The sequence below is a fragment of the Pomacea canaliculata genome, linkage group LG4 (assembly GCF_003073045.1).
Source record: "Pomacea canaliculata isolate SZHN2017 linkage group LG4, ASM307304v1, whole genome shotgun sequence".
NCBI classification, from domain to species: domain Eukaryota; kingdom Metazoa; phylum Mollusca; class Gastropoda; order Architaenioglossa; family Ampullariidae; genus Pomacea; species Pomacea canaliculata.
In genome coordinates, this window is record NC_037593.1 from 6983351 (window position 1) to 7009442 (window position 26092).

At 41.5% G+C, this 26092-nt stretch overlaps 1 protein-coding gene across 1 annotated transcript; it reads right to left on the reverse strand.

The window, feature by feature from the left end:
* Nucleotides 1-810: 810 nt before the first annotated feature.
* Nucleotides 811-25217, reverse strand: LOC112561820 (carbonic anhydrase 2-like). The gene is made up of 8 exons (XM_025234571.1): nt 25005-25217; nt 6167-6196; nt 5670-5837; nt 4620-4768; nt 3882-3974; nt 3142-3208; nt 2498-2652; nt 811-2155 (listed from the first exon to the last, which is right to left on the reverse strand). The coding sequence occupies exons 1-8, from the start codon at nt 25063-25065 to the stop codon at nt 1949-1951; spliced, it is 930 nt and encodes a 309-aa protein (XP_025090356.1). The 5' UTR covers nt 25066-25217; the 3' UTR covers nt 811-1948.
* Between the last annotated feature and the right edge of the window lie 875 nt (nt 25218-26092).

Here is a 26092-nt window from a genome sequence, read left to right on the forward strand (position 1 = left end):
GAATGAGAATCAGCATTCATCTACATCGCCATGAGAAAAACAAGTTGTGAGAAATCCGAAGACACTCAACAGATTCGTTATTCTGAGCCACACACGTGAGGGTGGACATGCCAGTTGTAGCATCCTCCAAGTTGTAAGAGAGACTTTGCAAGCAAATATACACAACAGTATTTTGTTCTTCCATCGGCAGGTTAGAAAACACAAGAAAAGTGGGTTCTTGTGGTAAATAATTTTGTTATCGTTTTGCCGATTCTTTTGCGTTTATATGCATTGTTGAATTTCGTTAAAGATATAAAAATTTTTCTGACGACATCTGATAAAAAAAATTTTAGTTTTAGCTTCTGTTAATTGTTGAGCAGTTTGAATGATGTTTGTCATAGCCAGTCGGATTCACGTGACCCGAGAAACCTTACGAAGCAGTGACGAAGGAGTGAGAATCGTGCTCTTCCTGTTGAAGATCTTTTTTAATGTTCTCGAAGGAAACAAACAAAAAAAAAAATCTTCGAAAAATAACAGCAACAGCAAACAACAACAGCAACAAAAAAACAACAACAAACAAACAAAAAAAACCACCCCAAAACAAACAAAACAAAACAAAAAACCAAACAAAAACAAAAAGAAAATTAAAAACAAAACAATAAACAACAAACCATACCCCCCCCCCAATAAAAACTAGTTAGGGAGAGACAGAGAAGTTTAAAAAAGAATAAGAGAAGGAAAATAAAGAATAGTCGGTCCTTTTTGAGCCTTGTGCTTCTAGAGTTTGTAATATATACATATAATAGATACACAACAGCCCAGATAAAGAACTTATAGGTCAAGTGTTGAGTTTATTTTTTTATTGATCATATTTGTCAGCGGCGTCGAAACTAAACCCCTTAATTATTAACTAAATAATTAGGATAACATGTAATTGAGCATATTTTGGGTCGTGCATCTTAGTCTGTAATCTCGTGCTTGGTGCTGTACAGAAATAAAAGTGGTTACATCTTACATGTCCGTAACAACAGAGGAAATCAGTGCTACCAAATATTGCACGAAAGGTGTGTAGAATGCTCCTCTTCGACTAAAGTACTGTGGAGATATTTACATAAATAAGATACATAAAAATAGCTAGTATTTAGACTTGTGGAGAACAAAAGTAAGTAGATGCCTAATTGTAATTAACAGGGTATTGTACTGATACTAGAGAACACAGCAGCCAAGTTTAAAATTCTTTTGGTGTAATAAAAATATATTTGTTTTTTTGGTCTCATTTAAACTGTTGATAATAGATTCTTTTTTGCCAGAAATTAAGTTTTCAATGTTTCAGTAAGTTTTAAAGGCCCTCTTGAAAAAGAATCGTAAACTCTTTAAATCATCAACAATTTCAAAAATCTTGCAGAAAGAGCGAGTAATACTTCGGCGGCACACTTGCCATGAGAAAGATAAGAGCTCTGTCAGCATATTTTTACAATTATATTTTTGCACCGTTTCTAGTTAAAAAAAATAGACCCATAATAATAAAAAAGAAAAATCAACATTGTGAAAGATTTTAGGGGTGAAGGGTCGTATGGGGAGGGGAAGGGAAGGCTGGAGGATCTCACTATCCGCTCACAATTCGCAATCGTTTCCATGGTAACGTCAACATTGACATTCAGTCCAACAAACTCCACACCTGTAGAAAGAACTTTTTTAAAAGACCGGTTGAAGGGAAGACTAAGAATTTAACAATTTAAAAATGTAATACACGAGAGCAATGGTCGTCTTCAGACAAAATCTGAATGCTCCCCAAATTCAAATATTTTAACTACAACTTTCATCTTTCAGACAACTAGTATAAATTACACATATTCATGCTTACTCACTGATCAAAAACAAAAATAAAAGAAAGTTGCTTCGCTTAAATTAAAGTTGCCTTAGTTTGGTAATTAGAAAATAAAACGTTTGAGGTTTAAAAGTTCAACTATCAAAGGCGTGCCAAGGCCGCGGTGATTAAAGACATAATTATCGAGCCCAATGATCCCACAAGACTGGAAGTGGAGGAGTTTGGAGGTTCAAAGGTGGTGGTAATTTTTCTGCCGCTGAGGTCCTGGACCGGGCGGTAGTTGTTTGTCAATGGAAGACTGGCGTGGCTGCTGTGGTCGACGTAGAGAAGATCTCGAAACGCAGCGACCTGCAAGTAGGAGGAGAAACTCAGGTATAGAAAGTTAGAACCCATGATCACACTCATATACATATCTACACCACACTCTCACCTTGGCAACACTTTCCCGAATGTGAATCCGACCTGAGTATTCAACCGAAAAAATAAACAACAACAACAGACACACAAACAAACAAACAAACAAACAAACAAACAAACAAACAAACAAACAAACAAACAAACCAACCAACCAACCAACCAACCAACCAACCAACCAACCAACCAACAAAACCAACAAAACAAATTTAAAAACAAACAAACAAACAAACAAACAAAAAACAACAACAAACAAAATCACTCGCTCCCTGTTACCTGTTCAGCAGAAACTTGGATGGGTGTCCTGAAGACAGTCCAGATGACGACCTCACTGCACGGGGGTGTCGTCAGGCCACCCAGGTAGCGGTAGTATTCTCTGTCGTCCGGAATGAGCGACAGGAGGTTAAAGGACGGCATGGCGTAGGTGTCCTCTGCAAAGGTAGGATAAGTTTGTGATCCACGGACCCCGCCACTCCAGTGCCAGTACTTCACTGACGTCACGCCATAAATCCAGTCTCTTCTCTCACCTCGCTTCCTTCCTCTCCCCTCCTCACAAGTCATCTCTCCCCTCACCTAAACCCACTATCCATTCGTTTCTTCTAGTTCCCCTACTCCACTTTTTCTTGTCTTCTTCATTCCACTTTTCTCTTCCCACCCATTCCACTCTATTCCGCTTGACTTTCTCCACTCTTTAGTTCAGTTTCACTTCACTCCACTGAGTTCACGTACTTCACTTTGACTAGTCTTACTCATCACACCTCCTTATCTACATCACATTACTTCCTCACGTTCGTCATTCCATTTCATCCATCACTTCCTCACGCTCGCCCCCTCACTGCCTCACTCACTGTAACACCAGCCTCCTGGTGCATCTAACACAGGTCAGCAGGAGAAGTCGACAGAAGTTTGACACCTCTTACCTGGATTTTTGACATGCTGCAGAGCGTTCACAATATTTTGAAAGGGGGTATTATGCGTGCTGCCGATCTGCCAAAAAAACAAAACACAACAATAAATAAATAAATCGCCCGACGCCAGGCAGTCTCTGTTATTTACTCGTGACAAGACAGCTTACCCACCCCACCTCTCTCTCTCTACATCGCCCGCTTCCACCTCATCTAGAGTACCGGCTTTGTTTATGTAGTGAGTGTGACCTGCATATTAACAACACGTGACGCGCGGTATTATGAGAGGTGGAAGGGAGGTAATCTGTGCACAATATTTGAACGATCAGATGATACTGTGGCGATGGTGAACCTCACTCGTTTGTAAATAATAGGCCGTTCACAACTTTATTTCTTTTTATCATTCTGTCTTGGTTGAAAGTTAACAGCGTGGAGCAAAATTAATCTGTATTTGTTTTCCCGTTTCGATTTTTTTTAAAGCCTGCCACTCCGATAGAAAGGAGTAAGTGTTAATGCAATTGAATTTCTTTTAATTTGTCATCTGTGAAAAATTGTTGACCTGTATATCCGAGCTGGTTAGCACTTGGTATAGCAACCCTCATACACTTTTAACACTCTCATACATTGAGAGAGAGAGATGGAGGAAGCACGGTCCAGAGGAAGATAGAAATCTGTAGAAGAATGTGAACAATTTACATCTTTTGATATGCCTGTTGTAAACATGGTCTAAAGAAAAATATCACAGAAGATGATACCTCGAAGAAAAACCCAAGGACAGCGAGACCATCACTGTGTTGCAGGCTATTCACGATGTTGCCGTAACTCGACTTGTACGTCACGATGTGAACCTGCAAGCAAGATGGCGAGAAAATTACTTAATTACTTTCCGTCAGGTAGACCGCAATGCTACAAAAAAAAAAAAAAAAAAAAAAAAAAAAAAAAAATCCCTTCATCATAAGCTTTCCTTTGAGATGTAATGACGACGTCACACAATGGCCAAGACTGAGCATCATGAATGTATGGTAGCGACTATGGGTGTCCTTACCAAAAAACCAACAAACAAAAAAAAAACAAAAACAAAAAAAAACACCAAAAAACAAAAACAAAAACAAAACACAAAAAAACAACAACAAATAAAATCGGACTATCCAGTATAGATGAATAAGTGTCATTCAAAAACATCCAAAACCCCACCACGGGCCCCTAAAGAACACACTTCTGTCCATTTCTCACTCCGCAAGGGGCTTTACCGAGGCTGAGGAACACTTGCAGGCTGGGTAGGTTGTCTTTCCTTAGCTTGAGGTGTCTGACGTAATCATTACGTCTTTTGTGGTTTTCAGTCATTATTACATACTGCCTGACGTAAAGTTCGCGTCACATTTAGACTTGCTCTGAAATCTACGTCATCCCTAAACGTCATTTTCTGGACAAGGGCATGCCATTCGTATGCGTCACGTGATGTTGGTATCAGCTGCTGACGTCAGTGGACTCACCTCCATGGGGTACGCCATCCCGTCGACAGTGTGTTCCGACCCTTGACCGTCGTCTTCTCCCCAGTGGAAATGAAGTTGTCGTACAATGTACTTGTCTGGAAGACTGCCATCGCTGACAATGGCAGTTTCGTTCACGAAGTTTATTTGGACTAAGAGAAAAAAGAAAGGTAAATGGCTCAGCACAACAGAATCTAAACATCCTAGCTGTGCGCTGTCAGATCATATTTAAAGGGACATAACATCAGCTCGATCTACTACATCTTTCGAATGGTCTGATTGGCTGTCGCCTTGACCACGTAAATTAATTTATAATACATTCATGGGGCCGTCATCCTGAAGCAGAGGCAAGTCATTACCCTGGGACAAAATAAGGCAATCAAGGGCAAGAGTGTTATTTCCGTGTCCAGACCCTGCAATAGCATTACTTGACCCCTGTTTGTCTCTACCCAGCCAGTGACAGAAGAGAATAGCCACCGTCCGAAAAAGGACGAGAGGTCACTGAACTGACCTATTTCTTAAGTATTAAGTCTCCCCAAGCATGAACCCATCTGATTCGAGCTTAAGAAGTTTAAGTTTGCTTATGCACACTAACCCTGGGTTGTTTTTGCCACCACTCTATACTCACGGTCCTTGGGGTCAAACAATATCAACTGTCCAGACACCGACTGCACTTACGGATACAGGCCTTTGATTTCCCATTGTAACCCCGGGTACAACTTTGCTCTCGGTTCATAACAATAGTCATTATAATAACATGAAAGATAACAACAATCTACGGGTATGCGTTAAGAGTTATCTTCCCGAGCGTGTGACGTTTACCCATTTATATATATAGATATTCATATCCCCGGTTACATATAAAATCCTACTATTACAGTCGGTTAGTTAACTTCACATTCTCAATAGTTAATAATTCAGGATTTAGTTTGCCGTCAAGTTAACTGTATCCGCCAGAATCCTTCAAAAACTGCTAAAAGTTAGCCGATGGGTTATATTGACAATGGTCGTGAATACAAGTCTCGATCTCGTCAAAGATTTCCGTCCCAGTACCTGTGTGTCCATTGTTAACAATGTTCCAAGTATGCGTGTGTGGCTCGAAGCCCTCAAAAGAAAACGGTTTCAGATGGTCGTCTAGGCTGGCCTCGCCATTGTCCAAGTCAATTGGCGACTGCCGGCTTCCAGAACATGACATGAAATCAGTCGGCCAGTGATCCGTCCCTGCAACAAGTCACACCCATACACTGTTCTATGCTTCTGAAAATTGCAAGCTTTTGCTTGAGGCTTCTTCAGTATATACATATAAAAGTACTTGAAGCAGGTACTCAACTTCCCACAAAAACTGAAAAAATGCTTTGTCTTCAATAACTTTTACATACTTGTGAATGTATGCGGGCAAACTGAATGAGATAATGTGATGCACAAGATGAGCTGTAAGGTGATAGACGAGAGAACATAGCATATTGTGACCATATGTGTCTTTCGACAAATCGTAATAGCTTTTCTGGACATATTGCAATTGTATCTTTGGACATATCTGTCCTACTCACCATGAGTGCCTGTGTATGACCAGTCAGCGCCTGTATGGACAACAAAAGAGAGAGTTAGACAATTTGTCTAGATGTGGACGAGATGATGGCATGAAATAAACAGCACTTTCTTTTATTCTTGACATTGACAGTCATTTTACAGAACCTGTACAGAGCGGTGGTTAGTTATCTAACGGACCATCTGGGGCAACGCACACTAAAGCTCCACTCAACCAGCTCTTTACTTGACATTAACAGATGAACATTCAGAATGTGGCTTCTGATCCCTATTCATCTAATTCTTTACTTGTGTGTATGTGTGTGGGAGTGACATAGAGTGTGGGCTGCTCTTATCTAGTCTTATCCTGGCTATGTGAACTATAGTCTTTTGTTACCCTCGTTGTAATCTGTTTCTTACTTATCCAATCACGTGTTCGCTTTACGTGTGAACCACGTGAGCTCTATCATTTTAGATACGGAAACCTACTTTTGTCTAACAGGCTTCTAGACAAATTTGTTTTTGAACTACAATAAAATTAAATCCGCAAGCGATTGTTGTTATCGTTATTGTCCTTGCTTCGAGCTCTTCCCTTGCGTGTGTTGCAAAGGTTGAGACGATCCAAATCTTAGACTTTGAGAAAGCTTTGGACTTCAACGTCTGAAGTTTTAACCCCAGGAAGACACAGAGCTCTCTTTTTCTTCACATTTACCAGACTATTGCTTTGAACACTTTATTTTCAATGTCTTGGAAGAGTTTTTTGCTTTCTGTCTTTGCTCAAACCCCTTCATTAAGACTGCTGTGCTTCTACCGCTTCATTTTGGATTACGATGCCTTTTCAGCAAAACGTGCATGCACCTGCTAGATATGAGTTTGTGACTCATAGCTCATAAAACTGGATGCTTCTTCAGCAGCCGAAGTCTATCTACATCCAGCATGGATTCGATTTCATAGAAGAGCATTCCACAAGACAGAGGTTGCCACCCTCCCCGTATCTCGGCGGTAGGATGTGCTGTCAGAATAGTTGATCTTGGCTTTTTTCAAATCGGGATTTCTTGGTATGTACTCCTCCGTGAATGTCGACACACTAAAGTTTGGTATTATAAAACCAAGGCCACTGACAATTGGCAATCATAGCCCTGTACGAACCCCAAAACAAACAGCCCACTGAGGTGAGCAAACAGGGGTGTGATGAGCTTCAGCCCGCAGTCGTGAAGAACAGTCGAGTGTTTGATGGTCCATCTTCAGTTCTGTCTCGAGCACTATTGGCACCACTACAGTACTCTTAAGATCCATGTTAAAAATAAGTTCAGTGATTGCCTTGACTAGGTACGCAAAGGTTCGTGGGTGTGCGCAAAGGTTCTTGGGTGTGACGTTTAATATGAGTAATAGGGAGAGAGAGGACAGTGTTGACCTCAGGGTCATGGGGCGTTAAATCATCCTCATATCAAGAACGGATATTGTTATTCACCAGGAGCGCTCCTACTAGACACAAGTGCAAAATGTCAAAGCCTTGTGGACAAAAAAAAACAAAAAAACAACAACACAAAAACAAAAAAAAACAACCCAAAAAGACGCAAAGAAACAAATAAGCCCCCCAAACAAGCAAAAAATAATAAGAAAATATAGAAATCACAATAAAAAATTTTTACAGTCATGTTGATCTTGTAGATGATGAAAAATTTGTGCCCAAAAGTTTGAGAAGCAAGGAAACAGTCATGAAGTACAGCGTCCTTTCTGATTGTGTTGGTCTTGAGTTTTGAAGTGTTTGTGAGAACATAAAGATCAAACAAACAAACAAACAAACAAACAAACAAACAAACAAACAAACAAACAAACAAACAAACAAACAAACAAACAAACAAACAAAAGGAACAACAAAGTCCTCCCCAACACCTCCCAATGGTATCTGTTTAGCGAGTATTCGATGGTTTTTGGTGCATACAAGCAGATGCCCGCTACGTGACTTCACGTAAGTGCAAAAAGGAAAGATGCTCGTCGTCCTGAGATGCCCTGCGAGATACAAAGCCAACAAAAGTATGTTTTCTTTTCAGGCAGCATATTTTTTAAACCCCGATAGCACGCCATACACTAATCACGCACTCGTCGCACTTTCTCTCTCAAAAAATACCCTCAGCCTTTCGTTCCTTCCCTCTCACCTGTATGTACAGACGCACATGCGCAGACTCTCAAACACATGTTCCCACGTGCGTGAACACGCATGTACTGCATTAACCTACAAAAAATGTGAACATAAGGCCGGGCCCCTGTTTCTAGAATCTTCTCCAAGGAAAACAGACAGGGTAAGATCGGATTTGATGTTCCCTGGTGAAGCATGGCCACAGGGCAGGCAGCTCGATACGGGAAAAGTTTTAATGAAAGAAGCTCTTGTGATCCTGAGTGAGAGAGCGTGAGTGTGTGTGTATGTGTGTGTGAACATGTGGTAACCATTTTCGTCTGAGAACAGCCTACGCCTTTCTGTGCTGTTCCACTCACATCATTTGTGATTTGTCTCTCCTTCCCCAGCCCCACACCAACCCATCTGAATCACGTGTCTACATTCCCTGCAAAACTTAATTATCCCAGTTAAATAGTTTATGACAGACAGTGAGTATAATGTTTTAGATGGTGATCCTGCTGTTGTAAGATGTAGTGGTTATGGTGATGGTTGATGGCTGCAAGGAAGTAGGCGGTCCTGTTGGTGGCGGTACCGGTACCGATGTGAACAGAATGTTGTTTCAAGGGATGGGTGAGGGCGGAAAAGGTTTCATAGAAAGAAATAATGAAGCGAAAGCCTTTTCATCCATTGCTGAATGGGTCTTTCTTTACTTGATCACCTCCCGTTACCGCCTGCAGTTCCTCCCCCAGCAGCTTCCTGTTGCCAGGAGACGTCTCTGAAGGAACCCTCCATACCTCCTGACATTTTGATTAGGCCTCTCGTAGAGAGGAATGCTGCAATCACGTGCACATCGTAATATGGAGAGACTGCTCCCACGTTAGAACAACGTCTCTATGATGCCATCTTGTTTTTTTTCTTCGTTTACTTTTCGTATCGCATGTATCGTCTTCCCGCTCCCAGCAGGAGCTGAAGAGGGCTTTCAAACACAGCATCCTGCGAGATGAGGCCTCCTACTGTGTGCCTGGGGCTGAATGCCTGCTTTTTGTCTGACAAACAAGTTCTGTCTGTTGCATCTCGGAAACGCCATCCTTGCCGCTATCTAAAGCTGGCTTGCAAGGGGTGGTGGAACATTTTGTTGGACAGGTTATTAATTTTGAAGATACACATCAGTTGTTATTGGCTACGACTTTCCTTGGCCCACTGACCCACATAAGATCCTACCTAGTATGTCTAACATGGTCTTGTGTGGTCTTGTGTCTCGTCTATCTGGTCTTGAACATGTATTAACACACTTGATTCCGAGATAGACTACAGTTGTCAAATGAACTTTAATAACTGTACTTTATTGTTAGAATCATCATAATTATGCAGTAAATACCCCGGATGTTGGGTACTCATGTTAATGTGGATATAATTTAATAATTATAATAGAATTTGAAGAACGCGTGGAGGTTAGGTATGTGTGCTGTACATCATTAGGGAACAGTGTACGGGGTCATGAAGGATACACAGGTGAGTGCTGAGGCTGGACTTGAATGTCATTGTCTGGCTAAAGGCAGCAGGTGACAATGTCGGTGCATCCACCCAAACCATTAACAACATGTCCCCGACACAGGCTGGCGACAGAGCACGTGACACCTGGTCTGAGTCACGGGAGCCAGCGGCAGGTTGGACCGTCACTTGCCGGCACCAGGTACAGATTGATGAGACAAGCCCTTAATTAACATCATTGCTCATTATGTCCAGAAGTCTCAGCGATGGCGACTGCCTTTCCTCGGTCGTTCGTACATCGGGAGGGGGGGGGGAGGTACACTACAAACTGTTCTTTCAATAAAGACAGCTCCTCCCTTCCCACTTAGCTGATGTCCAAGAAACTTTCTTGAAGATATGTATCTTTAATAACGAAGTTTGATGAATTCTAATGTATGAGGCAATTAATGACGAAAGAAAAAAAAAAAAGAAGAAAAATGAAAAAAGGACTCAAATAAAGCAACAAAGAAAAAAAGTTTAAAAACAAGAGCAAATAGCAAACAAACAAACAAATAAAAAAACCCAAAACAAAACAGACAGCAGCAACAAGAAGAAACAAACAAAAACAAAAGAAAACAAAAAAGGAAGAAAAAAAAGAAAAAAATTTCAAGAAAGAAAAAGGCAGAAGCAAAAAATTATAAAAAAGAATAAAAGCTAAACAAACAAACAAACAAACAAACAAACAAACAAAAAAATTAAAAGAAAAGATAAAGGCAGAACAAATTAAAAAAGGAAATAAAAAATAAAAGGCTAAGATTAAAAAACACAGAATAGAGGTGAATGACAAAAAAAAAACAAACAAAAAAAACCAAAACCAAAACAAAAAAACAACAGCAAAGAAAGGGAAGACTAATGACCATGGTTAGAAAAAAGAAAAGACAAAAAAAAAAACAAAAAAACAACAGACAAAAAAAAAAAAAAAGAAAGAAAGAAAAGAAACACGATACAAGTAAGTTATTTAACCTTACCCTCGTCAATTATAAGAAAAACCCGGCTGTGACTAGACTTAAACGAGATTTCCCCCTCAGTCCCTCAGTTGTAAGTGTAAAGTATGTCAGTCCTGTCTTCCCGGTGTAAGCTGACCCTCGGTGAAACCACGAGCGTGAAATGTAGGAAACTTAATGCGGACTGTAACCCTGATGTGTCTTTGTACCAGTAATATGTGTGTGTGTAGGGTGTGTGTGTGTAGGGTGTGCGTGTGTGCGTGTGTGGGATGAGGGTAGAGGTCATGCGCCATTTTCATAATTTAGGACATTGTGTGTTGACTTCTGTTTTGGCGTAACTTGTTCAGAGACGTTGATAATTATTTACAAACTCTAAAACTAGTTGGAAGAGAAGTATAAGGTGACCCCCACGACCCCCAACCTTCATCTATTCTAAGCTTGTCGGTACCTTATGCAAGTAGTGATCGAGGACAATAACCGATCCTGAAGACCTTCTATTTTCTGTCGCTGTCAGGGTCAGATGACATTCTCAAAAACACATTTTTCAAAGTTTTACAGCAAATTGTTCAACTAGGTGAAAGGATTTATTGAATTTTTGTTTTGCATTTCGTAATAAAGTTCTAATTATATATGATATAGGCGTCATCAGTTTTGTCCAGAAGACAGAGCAGGTCTGGAATAATGCGAAGGATTATGTAGCGGGACGAATATACAGTTTTGTCGACTTCTTTGAAGGTCACATAACTGAAACTACTTCCATCGACAACATTAAAATGTTCTTAGGTCAGGAGCGTTGTGTAAGAAATTTAAAAACAAATATTTCACGTAGGTCACATTCGGAATACGATCCTGTTTGTCACACTCAGGAATGTCTCGGAGGTGTCGAACCCAAGACCACAAGAATGGGTTTAGATCCTCCCAGTGCATGAAATATTTCCTAGCTTTTCTCTTTCCAAGAGGTCAGCTATCTACTTTCAGACAGACACTATCTATAACTCAGGACGTTTGACCTATAGAGCAGGAAAACAGTTTGCTGCTATCTAAGGTCAGAGGTCCAATTAAAAACAAGCTAATAACATATAAATTACGGCCAGTGCGTCATATGCGGGTGCACATAAACACCCAAGGAAAGTCACAAAGGGCACATGGGAGGAAATTAAGGGTAGAGTAGTGGTTGATAATAACAGTAATGACAGTAAATCTGTTTGTAATGACAGTATAGTAGTCTACGTGGCCAAAGTGTCATAGAGAAAGGTCACATTCACAGTGAAATGATGAGAAACTCAATAAATCCCAGAATTTAATTAAATACGTTGATTTATTAGTGCGGTAAGCGATACTTCTCAGCATTTTTAATGTCTCGATAGCTACTTCTCGATTTGTTAATGTGCTAGGCCAGACCTGGTCAAGGGGCGGCCCGCGGGCCGCATCCGGCCCGCCTCCTGTCTCTGACCGGCCCGCCCGCCAGTATATATATATATACACAGTATTGGGTAAAACTGAGTTAACTATATTAGCCCAGCCCTCTAAAACCATCCCAATTTCTCATGCAGCCCCTTGGGAAAATTAATTGCCCACCCCTGTGCTAGGCGTTACTTGTAGACATGTTAATACTCTAAGCTGTACTTCCTGATTGGTTTATGCGTCAAGAGCCACTTCTAAATTTGTTTACGTGTTAAGTCAACTTAAGTGGCAATACTTCAAACATTAGAGAGTAAAACGGAATTAATGCTCAACTTGATAAAGTAGTTCCAGTCGTGATTCTCAATTTATTAACGGCAAAGCTTGATTTACTTATGGAGGTCATGGGATAAGGTTTTTGCTCCCTTGGTGTAACGGTTACCTCATACGTCACGAAAGCACTAGCCCCGCCTTTCAGTCACTGGCTCAAGAAACTGGGAATCCCCTCCTGTTCCCCTCTTCCCCTTACCTCATCCTTCCCTGCTGTTTGTATGAAGTTAACTCCTACTTGTAGAAGCCCCATTCAGGCTAAATCCACCCGGTTAAAACAGTCAAACGGTTAGACCGAGAAGTAAAAAGCATCCAGAAGATTTTAATACAAACATGAACATGACCACATATATAATGTATAAAATCACTTCCAAAACCATAAGAAGTATTAAAATTGAAAATAAATGTTAAACCTAGTTAGAGCATGAATTTCTAGGGTCACTGCTCAAACATCGTACAAAGCAGTCTGGACCTTAAGTGTCTGTATTCACTTTACCCCCTCCTCTCATAGTATCACTCAAGTAAATAAACAAACGATGTTTTGCTGGCGCAGTTGTCATAGCAAATATCTCTTTAAAAAGTATGTTTTTATTGTTCACCATCGTCAGTGGACTTAATGAAACATTTAATTTGAAGTCCACTTAAGAGTGGGGTAGAGAAAGACGGCACACAAGATTAATCCGCCTTTTGAAGGATTTATTTTTTAGGAGGTGAGGTATGTGGTTTTAGTTGGCTGTAATCAAAAAAGGGAAAGAGTGTAACCCGGTGTATGTTTGTCTGTCAAACAATCTTTGAATGTGGTCGCCAAGCCTCCATGTCCAGCCGCCGTGCAAATGTCGGGAGGAACAGCAAGTCAAGAGAGATGATGATACACGACAAATGGTAGACAGCTTCGATGTATCTCGGGGCACAAACAATAGTGGGAGGTAGGAAGATGGTGGGGAAAACTGCAAGATGACACAATAAACAAACATCAACAACAACAGACTAAGACCAAATGGAAACTTTGTGATATAGCGACAACCCTTGCCTTTGCACAGAAGAAGTCAAGAAAGAAGAAACTAATAAAATTAGGAAAGAAGGATGAGCTGTAAATTTTACGATTCGTCTCAATTAAACTCTAGCGGAGTGATTTTCTTTGAAGGTTAAATTACTGGTTTAGTCACTGTTCTGGAATTTTCGACAATTGAAAACAAATAATGAAAAGACCGTTGCTTTAAAGTTAAAGCCCATTTCCTTTGAAAATGTAATCTCATCGAACGTTGAGTTACAACGTAGACAGAAACAAAATGTCATTGTGAATTACAACAAGTAAATCTCACAGTGCTTTACTACAATATTTTGAGTCAATTAGTCATGTTGTCACACGCCCTGCTTTAAGATCTCTATTAGTCACGAGCACTAGGTGTAAACAGACAATGTCCTGAAAGGGTAAGAAATAAGAAATATTTGTTAAGTAATCTTTATTTTATTTATAATTAAAATTTTAAAAATATTATTTTGTTTACCTTCATGATTTTACGAACGTGTACAAACAACTACAACACAAACACACCAGAAAACACACACACACACACACACACACACACACACACACACACACACACACACACACACAAAAAGAGACCGACAGTGTGTGTGTGTGTGCTGTATGCTAGAATATTTCTACAACTTCTATCGTATGTTTTGGTAACATAACCCTCGTTAACTCCAGTAGCCTCAAATTAATGATCCAGAGTTCAGAGTTCAGCCAAAGACCTTAAACTTAATCTCTGTGTGTGTGTTTGATGTTTCTGTCAGTCTCCCTATATCTTTATATATAATGCCTATGGGTAAGTGTTTGCCGGTGTGTTCATGTGTCTGTGTATATGAACCACGGGAACAAACTAAGCCTGAGAGGGACGACCACCTTCACTCTGCTGCTTGTTCTTAGAGACAATCAGCAACTGGCCATGGGTCGACTTGGCTGAAATAATCTTACAGACGAAGCATCCTCGATGTGCGATTAACACACACGTCTCTCACTTTATGTTTTCCTAAGTGTCACGTGGGGCCTCACTCATGAGGCAGCGATAAGATTTACCTATAGGTTAGCTTAGGACCAACATTCTGCAGACTGTTCTAACTGAAAGCAGGCAGAGAGCTAGAACGTTGGCAGATAATCTAGAGGTCAGGTCTTGCACCCGGTCCACAGTTTAGGGTAGGTCAGAGAAAAGTCAGCAAGATTCTGTGGGCGAGGAAGTGCACGACTGACCCTTGAACTTTAGCAAAACCATCCGAGTTTTAGGCCACCTCAGTGCTGACGACGCAATTAAATTAGGTTTGGTGCAGGTGAGACTAAGGCAATACAGTCATTGTGGCCTTTTACACTCGTTCTCACCTGTGACATTTCTAACAACACTCTTCTTCACTAGAGTCAGAAACGTTACACGACATCGCGAGTGTTGTTATGTGGGCGTGTATGTGTTGTTGTTGTTGTTGTTGTTGTTGTTGCTGCTGCTGCTGCTGCACGTGTCGCCTACATGCCCGTGTTTGTCTTCAATACTCTCAGGATGTGAAAAGATCAGGCTGTTTTTTTCCAGGAAGGATTTTATTCCCGATATTAAAATTTTATTTTTTAAGACCGCTGTTTCTCTGGTTTTTGTCCCCATCCTCTTTGGTAAAACTGTTAATTCTGTTAATTATCAGTTACCGAATACCTAGTATTTTTTGTTATCAACTATAGAAAATGTAAATATAAACATAAACAACAACTCAAAAGATATATTTAGTGTGCAGTTTGCGAAGTGCAGCTGCTACAAATCTGCAGGCATTTGATAAGAACTGTCTGTTAGTTTATAGAGCTGTTCAGTCTGACTAATATCTTCATCAGCTAAAACAGTAAAAAGAACAATTCTCGACATGTGAAGAGCTAGTATTGCGGGTATAAATAGTTGAAAAGGGGATCGGTGTGGAGGTGCGACACTGACAGATGGAGGACCTCGAGAATGCATCTTTCGAATCAGAGAACACTACAATGGCTCCTTGAGAAACGAAAATTATTTCAAGCGTTCCATCAGAGTAAACAGGATGAGTAGGGATGAGATACAACCAAGATTTAGGAGGAAAAAAGAGAAAAAAAAAAGAAGGTCTGACGTCATACGAAGTGAACATCTCAGTCAGGAGAGAACACAAACAGCAAAACCCTTCACAGGGAGGATGCAGGGTGAGTACAGTTCTGGCGAGTTAAAACCCTTGCATCGAAACTTACCCCCGAATACAGTATCCCTCGCTCCTTCTCTCACTCTACCCCTATCTCACCCCACTAAGAGGAACTCTTGACTTCAGAATATTTTTATTTACATTTCCCGATTGCTGTTAACATGATAACAATGATGTCAAGGTGCAGGCGCGAGCTAACACCCTCTCAGGCTTCTCTCACAATTGTTATTATTTATGGTGGCTGTAAGTGTTATGGGGAAACACACAGGGAGCGACCAAAGCACTCCAGAAGGTCTGTACCCTGTGAAGATGATGACAATGACCCAGGGCAATAATTTAATAATAAAAAAAACAAACTTCCAACACGATCTTTTCGAAAGATTGACAAATTAAAAACTAATAAAAGAAACAAAGTCTGGCACGATGACACCAACATTTGTCCTTCTTCCTCTCCTCCACCATCCAGGCCCATTTTTAAAAAATCTTCCTTCTGGTCATCGTTATCAACAGCAAACAATCGTGTTTGTTACATGATGTGGGTAACTATTTGAAAGTTTTCAGATTTTCGCTCAGCACCATATTAAAAAATAAAATTTTTTTAAACATTCTTTTTGTTGTTGTTTCCATTGTTTTCTTGTTGGAGCTAAGATTTTTAAAAAATTACTTTTTCTGTTGACTGTATTATAAGTTCAATGTGTTTAATGTTACAATGTCACAGAAACTCACACAATCCCAGGAGGAGAAAAATTACCCTCCATCGTTATTCCTCTCTTTTGCGTATTTTTATCCTTTTCTCGAAAACCCTTCAGCTGGAGAATGGGCAGGATGAAATGAGGATCTGATCTTCAGTTAACGAAATGGGCCAAGCGTCTCAAAGTGATTGAAAAAAGGGATAAAGAGAGAATCGATTCCTGCGACTTTTTTTTCTTCGAATTGTGGAACTCTTAAAGTGCAAAGCCCAGAAAGGACTAGGCAAGGAAGGTCTCTCGGAGGAATTGAAGGGAAGAATTTAATTTGATGACTTTCACGAGTAAGAATGTAGATCATGGATACCACCAATCTCGACCAGCCCGTAAATATTCTTAAGGTCCGACCCTGGTTCGCCAGATGAGTCTGGACTTTAATAGTGAGTCTCTTGTTGGTATTTCGAGAAATGATGTGAAGGTGTCTGGTCAGAAGTCCAGCATTGTTGTTAACAAGATGTTGAGCAGAAAATATTGGCTTAGATATTAGAAATTATTGATGACAACAACATAGTCACACACACACACACCATACTACCCACCCACCCACACACGCTCGCGCGCACGCAAATAAAGAGACCAGCATTGTGTGTGTGTGTAAGTAAGTGCGTGTGTGTGTAAGTGTGTGTGTATGTGTGTGTGTGTGCTCTATGCTGTATGCTAGAGTATTTCTACAACTTCGGTTATCGTATGTTTTGGTAACATCATCCGCGTTAACTCCATTAGCCTCAGATTAATGATCCAGAGTTCAGAGTTCACCCAAAGACCTTAAACATAATCTCTCTCTCTCTTACTATGTCTGAATGTGTATAATGTTTCTGTCTGTCTATATATATACTATGCGTATGTGTACGTGTTCACCGGCGTGTCTGCATGTATCTGTGTATATGTGTGTCTGTATGAGTATGTATGTCCATACGTGTGCTTGTATTATGTATGTATATAAGCATGTTTGCACAGAACCTTTCAAGATCCAAATTCCAATCCAACTGGCCCTTCCCGCCATTCTTTGCAGGTAAGTAAGCTTTTACGATCGTCACGTAAGGCGACGGTCTGATACTTCCTGTGACATTCGCCACCTAGCGGTGCACGTTCGGCCACTCAACCCACCCCCCATTGTCTCCGTCACGCAAGACTGCCATATAGGGACACCCGTAAGTGCACCCGTTACTCAACACGTTTCTCCGCCATGCTGTGTGTTCACAAAACACTATCCTTGGCCTCGATGCTTCGCCAACCATCGGAACTTCGAGAACGAGGCTGGGCGAGGGCTGTCACGTGGTGCGACACGTGCATCAAGATTCGGGCGAGGTAGCTTATGATGACAAAAGGGATGAAGAAGTATAGGTGAAAGAAGAGAGGTCAATAATCGGCATTAAAGCAGTGACTATTTCTGAATTCTGTTGATTAACGTTTCTTTTTTGACGATTGAGGATTTTGTCCCTCATGACATTATAATATGACGGTCCGTGTGCAGTTCTCCTGGAGTGGAGGAAGACAACATATATATATATACTGCAATATATACTCAAGAAATAATGAGAAACAAGTCCATGCTCTAACTCACAAGAGTGCTCTCGCGAGCATGCAAACACACACATTCACACACTTTCTTTTTCTTTCTAAGACTCAGATATGGAAGAGAGTTGCAAAATATTTTAAAATTTTGGGTGAAACAAATGACTATGTATTTATAAATATTAAAAACACGTAAACATCAACATGCGACGTAGTCCTCTCAGAAATAACTTCCGGTGAGGTTCTTGAATTTTTTTTTCACGTGGTTGTCTTAATAACACTGTTTACTGTGACTTTCACTTTTAAGATTTGAATTATGTTATATGTCGGTCAGTTATAAGCGGAAACATCGAAGATTATCAACTTGTACGATGATACTTCATTCGTCACAACAGTATTTTAGACATGGACGAGACTTCATACGTCACAACGAGGGAAGTACGTGGGAAGACAATCGACAATAGAACGATAACATATTTCAACCAGTCATCGAAAAGACATTTCTTATCATCAAAAGCTTATCGTAATACGACTGAGAACTACATACCTATATTAAAATATGGCTGACTTTTTGTCAAAGCAATTTGACTTCTTTGAAGCTGTGTTAGTGGGGAGACAAACAATTCCTGTGTAGTCTACATTAGGACAATAAATAACACTCTCTGCGTGGTGTCTATGATGAGTAGAACTCAAGTACCAGTCGCCACACCGTCCCAGTGATGCAGCCATAAATCACATGAAGGGGAGTGTGTTTTTTGTCCGAGAATTGAAAGAGAAGATCAGCAGACAATTACTGTACCCGTGTTATTAACCTGGGTATACACTTATACTAAACTTCATAATCTCGAGTGTCGCAGGTCCCTCGGTGCAACGGTCGTGAAAGCCGTTCATCCATTTTACAGCTGCATTGTCCGATGACCGCACAATGACACACGTGAAACTGATGAAAATGCCACAGTCATTGTGGAGACATCATTAAAGGTTTCAACTCAGACGAACAATATCTTGCTGGAATTGTTGCATTGTCGTAGTCTTAATATGAAACGAGTTATTTTGGTGTTTGTTTTTCACTGTTTGCCAAACGACGAAGTTTGCTGACAGTTTGTTACGATTTTTGAAAAGTAGTTTTGTGTCTTTGGCACTGATGAAACATTAATGTTGGCTGTTAATTAAAAAAGTGATTCTGTGTTGTTAGCTTGCTGTTCGCTACTGTCCGGAAATGACGTGGAGACAACCGCCGTGCAGAGACGTGTGTGCTGTGGACCCACAATGACGATATCAGTAGAATATTTTCATTTACTTAAACTATTATTTTATCCTTGTTGCGTGTTTCGTCTATATACAGAAAATCAAGAAACTAAACTAATTATCTTTCGCAACGAAGGTCCCCTCCCTCACCCCCAAAGAAACTCATGATAGACAGCCCAGACATTTATATATATACATCCAGACCTCTGGACATCCGTTCTACCTATTCATAGGAAGATGGAGGTTTGAAACGATCGTTTTAATTTCACCAAGTCGGACTGCCGCAAGTGATCAACACCTCCTCCAGAAGATGCAGTTGCTGGACACCCTGTGAATTCCCACGAGAAAAAGACGAACAGGACCTGCAAGGGGAGGGAAAGGGGTTGGAGGAGAAGGACAAAGGCGCCATCGAGCGAGCGGGATGAGGAAGACGAGAGCGCGTGGTCTGCCCACCACGAGCGGTCCTCTCCAACCGCTGATATGAATATCGCGAATGGAGTAAACCAGTCCAGACTGGATTTTATTTACAGCATGATTGTTTTTACACTCCGATTTTTTTTTCTCTCTCTCTCTTGTCTTTATGATCCTGTGGCCTTGCGGCCTCTATATTTTATGTGTTTTATTTTTGACGAAAATTTAGGGAGGCTGGATCAGATCTTGCGTAAGATATGCTACATTAAACAATATTACACTCTCGAGTATTTTTATAGGATCAGACGATGACTGTTGATGGACGCAGAAAAAAAGTCAGCCGGTGCTGATGACCTGCAGAGCGAGAGTATCGTCTATCCCAGGTCAGGAGAGGTTGACACGGAGATAACTGCTGGAAACCATGCCAAAAAAGCTGCTCTTAACCTTTATTTATTGCAGATATTTGTGCTAATCATACAACTGAACATTTTTGTGTCTCTTTACCCAAAGAGTGCTAGGTACCCGTATGTTACACAATGCGCAGGACCAGGCGTTGGTGGGTAGGGGTGGGGGGAACCCCCGAAGGTTTTGAATGAATCGGGATTAAGAGGGGTTGATGGTATAACAAATTGGTGCAGGTCTCAGACAGATGGTTGATTTGGTATTTGTGCTTCCACCAGGCAGTGATTTCTTCTTATGTTAGGGGAGTGGGGAATGATGATAAGGTGCAGAAAGAAAGAACAAAACGGAAAATTCCCGAAAGAACCCATACTCCAAGAACTAGCCCTAAAAACTGAGGTCACACAAAAAAGATATTTGAGTCCACAACTAAAATGACTATCTCTCACTTCTGTTTTCTTGTGCCAGTCTTGTTAACATTTAAAGTAAGGACTAAGGAAGGACTACTGAATTCTTCGGTGTGACTTATGAAAAAGCCTGTGTGAGTAGACTGCAGCTGGCCACCAGAATGGGGGCGGGGGAACAACGAAAAAGGAAAAAAAAAGGCCGGAAGTATTGTTAATAAACTACTGTGCGCGTAGACGATTCTGGACAATTTGAAAAGGTCGTGTGGGAAAGGTCAAAGATCGTACAAGATAGGTCAGAGATCGTGGCGGATTGCCAGGATTATTTGTAACACTCATTGGTTTACAATTACTATCACTGCAGGTCAGAGACAGAATGGAATGTGACTAGGAGCAGCAACGAACGAATTCAACAAAGGAGGGCAGAAAGAAAAGAAAGAACAAAAACAAGAGGGAATGAGAACAAAGCAAAAACAGATAAAAATAAGGACACCCCGATGAGGGAGGGGGACGTAATTCATCTCATACAGCAACAGATGACTGGTCAAACTGCGCAACAAGAATGTGAAGGACGACATGCAGAAAAGCATCTGAATGCAAGGGACAGCACTCGCTCTGCAAGTTTAATAAAAGGAAGCAGTAAATTATATAAACGCCATCTACATACAGGAAAGGGGCAGATAATCCATTTCGTCGTTAGGTTAAATTTAAAAAAAAATACGCCACGCAGTTACTTGTGAGATTGGATAACTACGTCTTCAATCAAGGGAGAGAACCGGGAGGGTATTAGAGAGCTCCTACTGTGAAGACATTTTGGCTTTTTTTTTCTCCTCTGGTTTTTAAGATTAGCCTCTCATTTCATCCGAATTAAGTTAAAGCCTCGTGTCAAACACGAGCAAAGCCTATCACGATGCCCAAATTAAAATTCTCCAACGTCCACGTCTGACTCGATCCTCGTCTTCCTGGCGTGGGCCCGACATAGACATTGAGGTAGACTGGAGCCGCCAAGAGACCAGATCCGTCTCAAGGTCTCCTTCCTCGGAGCAGAAACAAAATAGGTAAACAGCCATTTAATTTCGAACCGAACTATCAAGAACATCTTCGGGGTGAACGTCGGTTTACAAACTTCTTGCCACGCAGGGATGTTTTTCCGGTAGCGGTGCTCTCCCCCTTCAAGCTGTTGTTTACAGATTCGCTGCCTCAGGCGTAAACATGCGCAGTTCGTCACACAGGTGCTGTATGCCACAACGAGGCTAGGAGGTGAAGACGTTGCCGCCATGTCTGGATATCTTGCTATCGCTTGTTGCTCTTTGATAACTCCAGGCTTGTCAACTCTCAAGTCGACATTTTTATGGCTTCCTGTGATGGTGACGAGCTGACATCTGGCAGCAATGAGTCTGAAGACTGAGTAAGCACATGTGTTGTGGTCTCTCTCTCTCTCTCTGTTAGTACCCATACTGGTCAAATATATTTGAACATGTGATCCTACTGAGGCACTGATGTTAACCAAGCACTGTGAAAAGTTATTATTATTTGGAAGTATAATTTACAGTCTCAGCTGTAACCATCACCTACAGTAGTCGCATTTGACCAAAGATGTGGACTAATTAAGGTAAAATAAAATAAAATCTTGTCTCTGACACCTTTATGAGACTTTATTTTCTTTTACTTAAATCTAATCGACACACCTCCTTGAAACGAGTATAAAAGCTGTTTAACCGTTAGTTTCTGGTTGGCATGGTATGTAGAAGGAAGGATGCACAAAAAAGTCAAGCCAAACAAATTGTACTAATAAATAAACACAGTTCAGAGAATTCTACAACCAGGATCCAACCATTGGATGTGAATGAGTGATGAATAAGTGTCTTTCTCTTTCTCTCATTCTCAGTACGGGTGGCGCGTAAACCTGGCAAAGACAGGATGAACATGGGAACAGAACATCGCCGTTTCCAGGTTTGGACGAGAAAACCTCCCTCCACACACTCAACAGCAATGGGAACCTGAATCATCAGGGTATGGGGCTAGCGGCGGAGGAAGAGTGATGATCCTCCCCTCCTAGGCAGACCTAACCACTTTCAGCTCTCTCTGGGGCACTTTTCCGATATTTTTTCATTGCCATTCAATCATTCGTATACACAAACGAAATATAAAGGTAAAAAAGACAGACCGAGAAAGAAATATTTTTGCTTAAAGCTTTCTCATGTTGTTATTTAACACATGCACATTCCTTGCTTAGGCAAGCTAGAGTTGTCCTTCCTGCAGCTTGTATAACCAGAATGTGTGACTGAGCGATCTTAGCTGATAAACTAAAAAGGGGAAAAGGACAAAGAAATTTTAACAGGAAAACATGAAGAAGTAATGTCTTTCGTGATAAGCCAGAGAGAGAGAGGAGGGAGACGGGTGGGATCAGGATACACGAGCGACACCTATCGGGGTTTTATTACTAAACTACTTTCGTCATCTCGGCGACAGATCTCTGTGGTCCTGTCATGGGTAATGACACCAGGCAGGGGCAGACATTCTCACACTGGATTTCACGGTCTGTGGGAGCAAACAGGGAACACACACACACAAACAATGCATGCGCGCGTGAACACAAACCCAAGCTCACACACACACACATACACACTGGATGCTCCTACACTGCATACACACACACTCTCTCTGAATAGATAAATATACACACACTCTCACAGACATACTGCATGCTTCCCCCCTCACATACACACAAGGTAAGACAAGGGCGTCGGCAGTGATCAAAGGACCGCTCACCTGCCCAGAAACTCACACGCAAAGCACTCAGCACGCTGTGCACCAGGTACATGTGGCCGCCAAGAACAAGTAAAGAAAGAAATCGTCCTGTGGGGCTGTACTCATGAAGCAGCTGTAGTGTTAACCCCCGGTTAGCTTTAACCGGAATGACTGCGGACTTCATCCAGGAGTAAGAGGCTGGCTAATAATTTAGTAGCAGGCACCTGCGGACGATCCACAGGTATGGTGGCTACAAAGGGCTTGGAAGGACTGTAGGTATATGGTATAGACACAGCATTTTAGGGGGAAGGGATTAAAGCTTGCTTCATGGCTATGGGCGCTGGGTTCAGTGTCTGTGGCTTGCAGTAAGGTCACCTTCCAGTGCCTGTAGTCCAGGTTGTGCTGATCTTTGTCTGGCAAACGTTCGCGAATTTTTTACACCTTTATCATTGCCCGATAAGCACTAATGCACTTGAATAAAGGCTAAACCCTGATTGTAGAAACAACAATAATGGTAGCTGAAGTTATTCATATAGAAAAACACACACATATATACACACACAGGTGCACATTCCTAGAAGACGATATCTCATATCTCACCTGTTTTTTCCCCAAATGCATCACACACGCTTACGGCCAGAAACATTAAACATAACTTGTTCTGTTGTTTGCAAGGAGGATGTGAGAATGAGAGAGATGCGTGTTAGGATGTGCACATAGACACCTGAACAAACGCAGGCACATACATGCATACTCGCGCGCGCACACTCCAATAACATAGATAAATACCTGATTTATGAAGGAAGGTAAGAGACGACGGAAAGAGAAAGACATGGCTTCCCCTTCCCACAGTCAGTGCATTAGACTCGCTGAACCACTTACACTACAGGAATTTTCCATTTGTTTACCATTGACGCCACTTACAAAGAAAAAAGCTCATTCTCTCTCTGTATCTCTCTCTCACACACACACACACATGGAGTCAGTTTCATTAGAACTCGGTCAAGCGTGCGAACTCACGGACACAAGGACCCACTCTTTCGCCAACTAAAAAAGAAAAACCACTGCAACTCCCAGGTGTCAATAGGTGTGCTTCTCCTAGTCACATCAGAACAGAAGGTGGAATAGATAAATGAACCACCACAAAGATCAAGCCTATCTCTGGCCAAGATCATGCCAGGCTTCCGCCAATACAATCTGGATGCCAAGGATGGCTTAGCAAGTACAAGAGAGCAGCCGACACACGCCTCGGACGACACTTCCAGTCATTGTTGCCACTCATGCCAATCAGACAATACTTAAGTTCAGCAGAGAATTTCAATGCTTGGAGAAAATACTACTTATGTGTTATGCAAAGTATTTCAAATCTTTTCCGACAATTCTTAGTTCCGCACAGGCTTGCAACTCTTTTTGAATAATTATTTCACTTAAAATTTATTTTTCAGACAATGCTTTACAGAACTGTCCTTCTTTTCGTACACAAGAAGACCTTCACGTGTTTCACACCTAATATTTAGTAATATATGAGAATTAAACCTTTTTCAGATAAAGTGAAGCAAACGAATGGTCCTTTAATGGTCCTTTTTTAAGAAAAGTATTGAGGCAGAATTTTAAGAAAAATCTTCTCGAGAAAATGACTAAAATCTGTAAAAATCCAGGAAAACTTTGGAAGCAGAGGACAGGCTGAGAAAAACAGAGAAAGTGGAAAAAGGAGAGAGAGACGTAGAAAGAATCAGTTTATTTTTAAAGATAAGGTGAATCTGAAATATAAAGACATAAAAATGTGACACCAAGGGGTTGTGGAGGAGGGCAGGAGGAGTTTTCTCCATCAGCTACAGTAGCGACCAAAATTCTTCACTGACCTTGGCAGAGCTGAGGTGCGAACACCAGGACACACGTTGCCAAGACCAAGTGTACGTCCATCGCGCGGTAGTAGCTCAGCTGTGGAGGAATAAAACTCTGTCAGGCTTTGTTCTCGCCTCGCTTCCTGGCTTCGAGCCTGCCTGCTTGTCTTCTGCGCCGGGGGTGACCGCAAGGTGGGCATAAAAACCGCCAGGGCACCACCGTGGGGCATGTCCTGCAACGTGGGGGAGGGAGGAGGAGGAGGAGGAAGGTGAAGGGGCGGAGCTGCGAGCGCGTCATCTGGCACGTGTGGGGGAGAGCGAGTGGGTTGGTGGTCGTGGACGGCTTCTTCGGCATCACAGCAGTGGAAAGTGTGTGTGTGTTGGGGCGGGTGGATGGGTGGAATGGAAGTCATAGGTGGTGGTGGTGGTGGTGGTGGGCGTCACGTTTACCGCTCGGTACCGCCAAGCCAGACGTCACGCAAGATGAGCAAGGTGAAACTAGGGAAGGGTGGCTTCCGCAAAGCTCGTATACACAGGCACGCGAACGAATCTGTTTTGTTTTTTTTTCTTTCATTCGCTTGCCTTCTCGTCGGAATCTACACGAGGAATCACACGTGAGTATGCTGGGGATGGTTGCTTGTGTTGGTCGGAGGGTGGATATAGGGGGATGGGTGGTGATGCCCCACTGAGCGCTGATGAGAACACACCACGTGACCGGCGAACCGTCAGATGAGACGGTGTGTGTGTGAACAGTTACGAAAAAATATTGTAATGATTGTTACGCGAAAGACAGATATCCTAGTCCTGTTTCGGTGTTGGTATGAATGTGTTAATGTGTATGAACACTCACCTCGTGAAGTATATTGATAGCTGATTGGATAGTTATTGGAAAAAAGTGATAACATTCTTAAGGACACCAGAAACTGTGTTTGGTTTTCCTGCGTGCAACCAGTTTTCAGGTGCTAGCCGCACAACCTTAAAAATTTAATCACTTTAACTCGGACTACTGCTCCCTTCAGCACACTCATTTAAAAAGGGTGGGTTCCATGAAAAACCGCGAAAGGACAAGATTTCTTACAGATGAGAGTGCAGCTAAGTGAGTAATT

Coding starts and splice junctions, on each gene's coding strand:
- LOC112561820 (XM_025234571.1), bottom strand. CDS start 25,065: ATGGACGTACACTTGGTCTTGGCAACGTGTGTCCTGGTGTTCGCACCT. Junction 5,838..6,166: donor GTCATACACAGGCACTCATG/GTGAGTAGGACA, acceptor GACTTGTTGCAG/GGACGGATCACTGGCCGACT. Junction 3,209..3,881: donor TCCTTGGGTTTTTCTTCGAG/GTATCATCTTCT, acceptor TTTTTTTGGCAG/ATCGGCAGCACGCATAATAC.